At 49.0% G+C, this 9753-nt stretch overlaps 1 protein-coding gene across 1 annotated transcript; it reads right to left on the bottom strand.

The window, feature by feature from the left end:
- Positions 1-2264: 2264 nt before the first annotated feature.
- Positions 2265-6919, bottom strand: GPR50 (G protein-coupled receptor 50; the record flags this gene model as incomplete). The annotated part of the gene is made up of 2 exons (XM_081081721.1): positions 6724-6919; positions 2265-3898 (listed from the first exon to the last, which is right to left on the bottom strand). Exons 1-2 carry the CDS (start codon positions 6908-6910, stop codon positions 2265-2267), a joined length of 1821 nt encoding a protein of 606 aa, XP_080937847.1. The 5' UTR covers positions 6911-6919.
- Between the last annotated feature and the right edge of the window lie 2834 nt (positions 6920-9753).

Genomic DNA, 9753 nt, shown 5'->3' with positions numbered 1-9753 from the left:
TTTTATATTTTTATTGATTTTTTTACAGAGAGGAAGGGAGAGGGATAGAGAGTTAGAAACATCGATGAGAGAGAAGCATTGATCAGCTACCTCCTGCACACCCCCTACTGAGGATGTACCCGCAGCCAAGGTACATGCCCTTGACAGGAATTGATCCTGTGACCCTTCAGTCCGCAGGCTGACACACTATCCACTGAGCCAAACCGGTTAGGACATATGTATTTTCTTAACAAAATTGGTATCTTATTGCATATATCCAGGTGTGTGTGTGTCTTTATGGAGCAGTTTATTTTAGGTGTTCCCTTGTCATTAAAGATTCTTTTGAGACTGCATTCCTGAAGTGAGGAGTCTTGCCCAGTGGCTGGGTCTTGCCACCATCTTCCAGCTGAAACAGAAATCACCTGTTTCCCTGCTGCCCATTCCAGTGCCTCCCTGCACTGACTGGTTCATAAACTCTATCACTTGGTCCCAGCAGCCTCTGGGGTTGTGACATTATTGGGCTTGGCTTCACTCCTTCCATGAGTGTGAAAAGGGACCTGTTTTGAGAAGTCATGGAAGGCAAGATCTGAAAGTCCAAGAGCAGCAGGTTCAGTCATCCATTGTCAGTGCACTAGTGAGAACACACTAAAGCTACTGAGCCCTCCACACCCTCCACCCTACCACAGTAAAGAAACTGAAGAGAGAGGTGTCATGTGACTTGCAAGCTGGTGAAGCAAGCTGGTAGCAAGGATGGAACCTGCACGCAAGTCTTTTGATTCCCCAAGGTCAATGCTTTTCCACCCACCTCTGAACCCTCCCCACAAGTAAGCCTGGTGGAAGAAGTGAATTTAACAACAAATTGCACGCCAAAGCCACAAAAACACTTTTATTTAATTGCTACCACAAAAACAGAATCGAATTAAGACAGTACATTTCCACTTATCCTTACAAGCTTTTGTACAGTAAACATTATTATAAGTGTCAATTTGAATCAATAATTGAAATTTTTATTAAACAACAACTTTTTCTTGAACCCTAGGGGAAAATCACTTCTTGGGCTGTCAAGTCTGCTGATGCAAGATGTCTATGACTTAACATTGCTTATCACCTCAACCAAGAGGGAGGGAAACTGGCTGATGCTGCCATCTCTTCCTCTCCACCTCTCACCCCAGTTAGGGACAAGGCAGGAGGAAAAGGCTTTCGGAGAAACACTCATTTACAACCTCCATGGAAGAAATCCATTGACTTCTGGCTACCAGTTATTACCTTGCATTCCCTTTTGAATGAAAAAGAAAAATATAAAAATTGATTGTGTGAAAACATCAGGCAATTTAAAAAATCTCTGAGGTATAGTGTAGTTATGAATTACAGTATTAAAAACCCAACTACAATTGATCCTAGCAACCATAAGTTTAAATTTTAGAAGAAACCAATTTATGAATGGATGTGTCTCTCTGAATCTAAATGAAAAAGAAAATCCTGGCAGATACTAAAAGACATAAGTGACTGCATAAAAAGTAAAAACATGTCATTCTTTCCATTCATGTTTGACTATAAAAATAAGCACTGATGTTTGAATTTTCACAAAATAAAAACAATTCACTGTGGCCACATCTTTCATTTTTGCCATTTGATTTCATAAGCATAAAAATCCATTTTAATAAGAGCTTGTCAAATTATTTTTAGATATGGGTCATATTGTGTTGCTGGAATTTAGAAACAAAACTGTTTCAACTACTTGTACTTTATCACATCTGCCTTTCTGACTATCATTAAATGTATAATATAGAATTAGACACTTAGAAACATAACGCTCTGTGGTCACATTAACTTTACAGAAGCCTTCACAGGGCGCACCTTCAACATTGCACATGCACTTCTCCCTCATCCCTCCCTCGGAGGATGGAAGAAGAAAGCAGGAACAAGGAGGAGGAAATGAGGGAAGGGAGGAAGAGGAACACAGGAGTAGGGAAAAATCCAAGTCTAAAATGTCAAGGATCATTGTGGGCTCAAGGCCAGCAGAAGAAGGAAAGGTAGGCTCAGAACAACAGAAGTCAAACTTGATGGCAATTTGATTTCTAAAATAGCAGACACATACACACACACACATACACACACACTTTTGAGTATGTGATACAAGGGAGTATGCGTGAATGATGAAATTAGCTTACAACATGGCTGTGAATCAGTGTTTGTGTGCCTTTCTATGTTTAAATGCAGTGAGGTTACATGTGCTAGACAAACTTGAAAGTGGACCATTGCTTGGCCATCCCTAAGAGCATTTTTCATATGGCCATTTCATAAGAATCAATTTCAACATCAAGTACCACAACCTCATGGTAATCAATGCTGTCAGTGGTGACCACAGTGGAGTCAAGAGGGTGAGTGGTGACCCCAGGCTTGAGGGAGCCAGTGGCAGGGCTGGAGGGAGGCTCAGGGCGATCAGTAACACCACACTCAAGGTGTCTGGTAGCAGTGGTCTCAGGGTGGCAGGACATAGTGAGCTCAGAGTGTCCGGCAGTAGAGGGCTGAGGATAACCAGTGATGGCAGGCTTGACATGACCAGTGGTGGGTTTAGGGCGGCTGGTGACAGGGCTGAAGAGACTCTTGGAGGGGCTTCCAGTAGGGATTTGGTGGCCAGGGACAGGCTTGGGATGGCTGGAGGCAGGCTTGAAATAAACAGAGTCAGCCTTGAAATGGACAGAGGAAGGCTTGAAATGGACATAGTCATCTTTGAAATGGACAGAGGCAGGCTTGAAATGGACATAGTCATCTTTGAAATGGACAGAGGCCTGCTTGCGGTAGACAGTGGCAGACTTGGGGTGACCAGAGGCTAGCGTGGAGTGGCTAAAGACAGGCTTCTGGTGGTCAGAAACAGATTTGTGGTAGGCAGAGGCAGGCCTGGAATGAACAGAGGCTGGCTTGGGGTGGCCAGAGGCATGCTCAGGTTGGTCAGCTACAGCATTACCAGGTAGTGGAACATTCCGGACGTTCATTGGTATTTCCTCTGGAGCAGGACAGGCATGGGCATGGTCTTGTTCATGGGCTTGTTCTTGAGCTTGTTCAAGGGCAGGAGTAGGGGCATGGGCATGGACACGAGCTAGGACACTGGCCTCCCACATCTCACGTATATCAGTGATGACACCAGAGAGGAAGAGAATAGGGTGTCGAATAACATGGAGGATGGTCCAATATTCTCTTCGGAAATTCTCATTGAGCAGTCCATAGATCACAGCGTTGAGGCAGCTGTTGAAGTAGGCCATGAAGTGGGCTGCAAGATAAAGCCAGTTGGGGATCTTGCTTGCTATCTGTTTTGGGTTGACTGACACCAAGACAGTGAGCACATTGATAGGGCACCAGCACACTGCAAAGAGGAGGAAGATCACGAACATGGTTAGAAAATTGTGAACCTCAGCAAATTGGTTGTCAGGATTTTGCCTAGCAGGATCACGGGCTGCCAGCACTTTCATCCAGATCCTCGCATAGCAAAAACCCACTATGAGCAGAGGGAGGACAAAGTGGATACAGACGATGGTCACTGCAAAGATGGGGTTGTTCAGATAGTTGAAGATGCAGGTGTAGGTGCGAGGATCATACTCGATGGTGCCAATGTACATGTTGGGCAGGACAGCCAGGACGGTCATGATCCAGGTGACAACCAGGTAAATGCAGGTATTGCGCACACTGAAGATCCGCTCGTACTGGAGGCTGTGACAGATGTAGCAGTAACGATTGATGGCAATTGCCATGATATTGAAGATAGAGCCGACCACACTCAGCCCTGTGATAAATCCGACCACCTGGCACTGGAACTTGCTCAGATCCCAGCCCCCAATGGCCATGGCATGCAGCATCAGAGGGTAGGGGTAAATGGCCACCAGCATATCAGCCACTGAGAGGCTAACCACAAAGATGTTGCCTGAAAAACACATCCGGGGAGGGAGATGGGGGAAAGACAGAGAAGAATAAATGGTTAAGTATGAAAAACTACAAGTTTAAGCTCGAGGAAAAGGCCAACTGGAACTGGAATCTTGACAATTTAGAATTCTAGAATTCTTTCAACGAAATACAGTTGTGGTTTTATTTTTATTTACAAACATATCCCAGGTGATTCTGATGCACAGTCAGGTTAGGGAGACCTGTTCTTTGTCCACATTATTTCTTCAAAAAGCAGTAAATACAAAAGCCCCTTGAGGAACCCTTCACACTCACACAGCGACACAAAGCGACCATTTTAAACAAAGATAAAATGCAGACTTTTTTTTTTCCTGGGGGTAGGGTGGGGAGAGAGGGGAAAGGGTGGTGGTGGTGATCAAGCTGTTGTAGGAAGCAGGATGGCGAGTGGGAGGAGGGAGAGATTGCAGTAATGTCGGGAAGCTTCCATACCCTGCACCCCGCAAAATTAGACCTCTGCCTTCTCTAGCCTATCACTGCAATTATAATGCAAATAAGTTCACAGAGAATTGTAGTTTTCTTCGACAGTTTTCCTCAGCGGAATTAGACAAGGATCTAAGACTCAGCCTAGTAAAATGTATTATTTCCATGATAACATAAGAATAAAAGCTGAGGGGAAGAGAGGGAACCCTGTAAAATTTAGTCTGAGACCAAAGAAATAGTGAGCAGGACTTTTTTTTTTTTTTTAATCAGGAAAATCCTGCAAGGATTAGCACAAGTGCATACTTGATGCCCGTCCAGGCTCTGAGCGGCACAAGCACATTCGCCACTCTGCACCAGGGTCCGGCCCCTGGCACTGCTAAACAGAAAAGTGTGGGGGGGGGGGAGGGGGGGCGGTAGGGAGGCGGACTCCGGTTTCGTAGGGCAGCGGTAGGAACATTTTAGTAAAACCGTTCAAAAAAGAAAGAAAGAAAAGGTAGAAGCCAAATGAACGCGGAGAATCCTCTTTCTTTGGAAGCACCTCATTGCTAATTAGCACTGGTCTAGCAAAATATTGCACTTCATTTGGGACTGGGAGAAAATGAGTACTTTTTCAAAGAGCAAAGGAATGGCTCAGCTCCTCTGCCTCCTCATGCTGGCTGGCGCTGCCAGAGCGCATAGCCTGGGTGCTTTCCACCCAAGAGGATTTTTCTAGGGTTTCCCTCAAAGTAATGAATTAAGCGAAGAGAAGCGGGAAAGAGAGAGGGCAAAGCCTTAAAAACAAAGCCACACAGCCATGAAAACCTTCACTTAAATTTTAGAAGGGAAAGAAGGAGGAAAGTAAAGGGAAGAAGAAAATTAAATAAAAGAAAAATGGACTTCTCAGATGACCCTGGGGCTGGGTGGTTCTGCCCCTTGGGACCGGACTACTAAAGTAAAGGTGAGGTCCAAGTGTGTGGTCCGTGTCCCCAGGGGATCCAGGAGAAATCAAACACATCCACCAAAGTTTAGAAGAAAACTTTGAATGATTGCGTGCCCTCCACTGCATTTTGAAACTTGTGTGGTGTTTCTGATTCTTCGACCCAGCAAAATAATCTCCTCGAGACTGACCGCCTTCTCCCTCACGCCCCGACCTCCCGGGTCCAGTGGGTACTCGAACCCCTCGGACACCCCCTCCCTCCATCTTTTCGCACCACCATCCCCTGGGAGACCCAGAGAGAACTTGGCCAGAGATCCCCGGGCGCGGGACCCTCCCTTCCGCGGCCAGAGGGCAGAGTTTGGACCCCTTTGCCCTCCTCTTTCCCTCCTGAACCCTCTCCCACCCAACCTGCAAAGTCGGTTCACCGCCTCGAAATGTTTGCTGCCTCTAGCCCCGGCCCAGGTCTCAGCCCCCAGCATCCTCCCGCGCCTCTCCGCAGTCCCGCTAGAAGCCGGCTCCCTTCCCTGAGCACTTGCTGGCAGCAAGGGGAATCTCACTCGCCGCTCAACCAGGTCCCAGATGCCCCTCGCTCTGCAGACTCGCTGAACCCCCCCCCCACGACCCCTCCGAGCACTTCTGCAACCCTCCTGCAATCCTATCTTCTGTCCAACCCCAAACTCCCGAGCCTCACCTAGGTCCCACGCTGCGATCCCCCACTACCTTGCTTACGGACTTTGGGATCTCCACCGCTGCCGCTTCCGTTGCTGCCACAGCCTGCTGCGCCCAGCCTGCCGCTCGCCTCTCTCCACCGTGCGCCCTGGGACTGGCGGATGGAGCTCAGCTCTCGCGGGCTCAGACCAACCTGCTCCATACTCAGGCTCAGGGGTCTCTGCTCCGTTCTCCGTAGCTACCCAGGAGCCGCCCTAGATCCCAGAACAGGGGCGAGTGGGGACTTGGCCCCCCAAAGGCACAGCTGCTGCGCTACCTCAGGTAAGCGCCATGGCAGCCACTAGAACTTAACTTTCCCGGAGCTGGGAGCGGGGAGCGGGTCTCAGCCTAGCTGCTCTCCCTGCGTCCATTTCGCCTCCGCGCGGCCACCTCTGTGGCGTCCAGCTCTGCGTGTTGTCCCCAGGTGGTTGCCGGACTCTCCGTTAGAGTGCCGCGTTCCTCTGCATCAGGTCCCTGACGGGGCAGGACTAGGCGGTTTGCCACACAGTGCGAGCTTTGCGCTTTGCCTCCCAAAGCTAAATCTCTGAGCTCCCTGAGCCTGGAAAATCTCTAAGTTTACGGGGCCCATGCATAACATCACCGCTCAGATTTTCAGGGAATTGGGAGCAGGGACATTCAGTGTGAGGGCTTGTCCATAGATTCCCTGTTCTGGGCGCACAAATTAACACCCTAGGTGTTGCAAGTGGCTGCCAGCTGGATAGAGAGAAGGAAGGTTAGCTTACCAGAATTTCGGAGCTTCTTGCTCTTCCCCACAGCCAAAATCACCAAGGAGTTGCCAGTGAGGTCTATGATGATGGTGATAACCATTACGCAGAACATGAAGGTGATTAGTGCTGGTGGGTAGTCTGGCTGTGGCAGCTTACAGCCAATACAGCCGTATGGGGTGGGGACTGCCAGGGTAGGCACCATGTTGCTGCCAGAGACCGTTAGGATCTCCCAGCCAGTCCAGACAATGAACACCTGCTCTGTCACCAGGAGCTGCTTGGAAAAGCTGCTTCCCCTCTGAGAAACAGAGAGCAAATGACAGCATCCTGCCCCCCTCTCCGATGAGCTTTTAAAGCCTCAAGAGGGACCTAGCCCCACCCCAAATCCCGCCCCCTGACCAATCAGACCTTCCTGACCACCCCTGCTTTAGTCACCAACTCTTCTTGGACAAATCCACATTGAGGTGTCATCTTGCTTCCGACTGCCTTATTTGTGCTTTCCCTCTAGTCACAAGCCCCCTCCCAAGCCTTTCCCTAGGTACTTATGGTTGTGACAAGCTCAGAGTCCACCTCCCTCCCACAGACACCCCAGCCATTGCGCATCCACTTTTGGCAAATTCTTCTCTCTCTGCTTCCAATGCAAACACTCTGCGAAGCAATGTAAACAGCAGAGCATGGTCATTGGGTCCTTCTTGGGGTCTAGTGTCAACCCAAGCCACTCTGAAGCCCCGAGCAGTGTGAGAGGTGGCCAGTGGCCCTTTGAACCCTAGATCTATGCCCGTACAGTCTCCTTAAGAGTTTATCTTACTCGCAGCACTTCAAAACCTTCCACAATCTTAGGGGAGTAGGGGACAGCTGCTGGATGCTTCCACCCAGAACCTAGGTCTCCGGGGAACGTAACCCTTCTCCTGTGCCTGCCAGGAGCCCATTGGCACCCTTAGAATCAATGGCTGGTGGCCGCTCAGTCCAGTCCGGACTTCTGCCCTGCATGAAGAGATGTTTCTTGCGCCAGGCTCTGGGAGAAGGGGACAGAGCCTGTACTCTGGAAACAAGGGGAGGTGTCCACTCCAGCACAGCTTTGGGGCAAGTGAGAGCGGGAGTTCATCCCCTCCCCAGCTGCCGGTCACCCTGGCTGCGGGAGCTCAGATGCTGCTTTGGGGGAAAAAGGAAAACACCAAGAAAGCCCTTCTCTTGGGCCGCTGCTTCTCAAAAGAAACCAGAGGTGAGTAGCTCTGGCTCCTATGCTCCGCAGGTGGCGCAAAGCACTGGGGAAAGCTTTTGGAGCTAAGCTGCAGAGGTGGGACAGGCGTGGAGGTGCCCGGAGGCTCAGCCAAGAAGCCACCAGGAGACCAGTACCACCACCCCTATACCAGGCACAATTTATTTCGGTCATTCTCCCTTGCCATCTCCTTCCGCGGGTCTCATTTCGTCTTCCTCTGGGTCAGGCTGTCCCCTAGCCCAGTGGATCTCCCTCCTCAGGCGTCACGGTTGTTCCCTGGGTGTGCCTAAGCAAGCCGAGCGCGGGCTCCGGGAAATCCTAATGGTCCCGGCTAAAAGAGCGAGATTCTCACACTTGCTCACTCAACAACCTTGGTCACTAGAGTGGGTTTTTGCCCTTTAGTAAAAGTTAGGGCTCTTGTTGAGAAACCTCCCAGAAAATTTCAGCTAAACACCTTGAAAGTTTTCCTGACTTGTCTTGTCTTGCCGCAGTAGGGGAGAGGGGGTTGCTTGTTCCTGTGCGCCACCGTCTGGACACAGCCGCTCTCCTGCCCCACCAGGAAAGGGGCGGAAACGGGGGTGGGGGTGGGAGGGGAGTGTAGGGGCTGGGGGCGGGTTCCATGAGGGACTTCAACATTCAGGGACCTTTAACAGAAAAACAGACCCTGCAGACAACTAGATTGCACACACTTTGTCTAGCTTAAAAGCTCAAGTAGGAATGTGTCCCTTGTTTGAAGATGAGTCGAGAGAGAGAGAGAGAGAGAGAGAGAGAGAGAGAGAGAGAGAGAGACCTATCCTGCGCTCCCTACTGAGAAGGGAATCCTTAGGTAAAACAATCTTTTACCTGGAGCCTTTTCGCATTCATTATCTCACTTCTCCACACAGTCCGTGAATTCTCAAGGCTGGACTTAGCCAGGATTTATTCTTAAATGCAGCCCAAGAACCGGTTCTGCTATCCTCCCTAGGCAACTGTGAGCCCCGAAAAGGGGCAGCAGCCAAAAGCCCAGCCTCGCCTTGGGGTAGTATTTCGTCCACATCAGGCTACTGGCGCCGGTTCCAGAAGGGTTTATGTCCTTTAACTTGTGGCAAGGAGACATTTTTTTAATGCAAATAAACAAAAATCTGAAGGAGAAAAAGAAAACAAGCATTCTAGTGACTTAAGACACTGGAGTCTCCTCTGCCCGCTCCCCCGCCCCTCTAATCCTATTAAGAGAGCTGGCAAACTGTTATTTCAGGCATTGTTTTATTTCAGTGCGCTGTACTTCTGAGATGCGATGGCTCCATAGCCCCTGGAGGCCCAGGGTGCTGGGAATTCTCCATGAATGTGGCCTGAACTTCCCTGGGACTGAAGAGTGAGCAGAGCGAGCTGATCCCCTTGCCCCTGTTTTGACACTGCTTGACCATGACCCAGTGGGACTTGAATTTTTCAATACTAGAAATCTGTTCTGATTTTTTGTTGTTCTAGCTTTTTTGTTTGTTTGTTTGTTTGCTTGATTGATTTTACTGAGACAAAGTCATATACCATATTCACCTTTTTGAAGTACACCATTAGTGGTTTTATGTACTTTCATGCAGTGGTGCCACTATCAACATTCTCTAATTTCAGAACATTTCCATCTCCCCCAGAAGAAACCCTAGGCCCATTAGCAGTTACTCCCTATTTCCTCCCCTCCCTCAGCTCCTAGAAACTACTAATCTGCTTTCTGTCTCTGTGGATCTGCCTATTCTTATTCTGGACATTCCACATAAATGAAATCATATAATATTTGTCCTCTTGTGTCTGGCTTTTTTCCCTTAGCATAATGTTCTTAAGGTTTATCCATGTTATAA

This window comes from Myotis nattereri (genome assembly GCF_964212035.1).
Source record: "Myotis nattereri genome assembly, chromosome: X".
Taxonomy (NCBI): domain Eukaryota; kingdom Metazoa; phylum Chordata; class Mammalia; order Chiroptera; family Vespertilionidae; genus Myotis; species Myotis nattereri.
The sequence above is the reverse complement of the archived record's forward strand: the minus strand, read 5'-3'. Positions and strand labels throughout refer to the sequence as shown.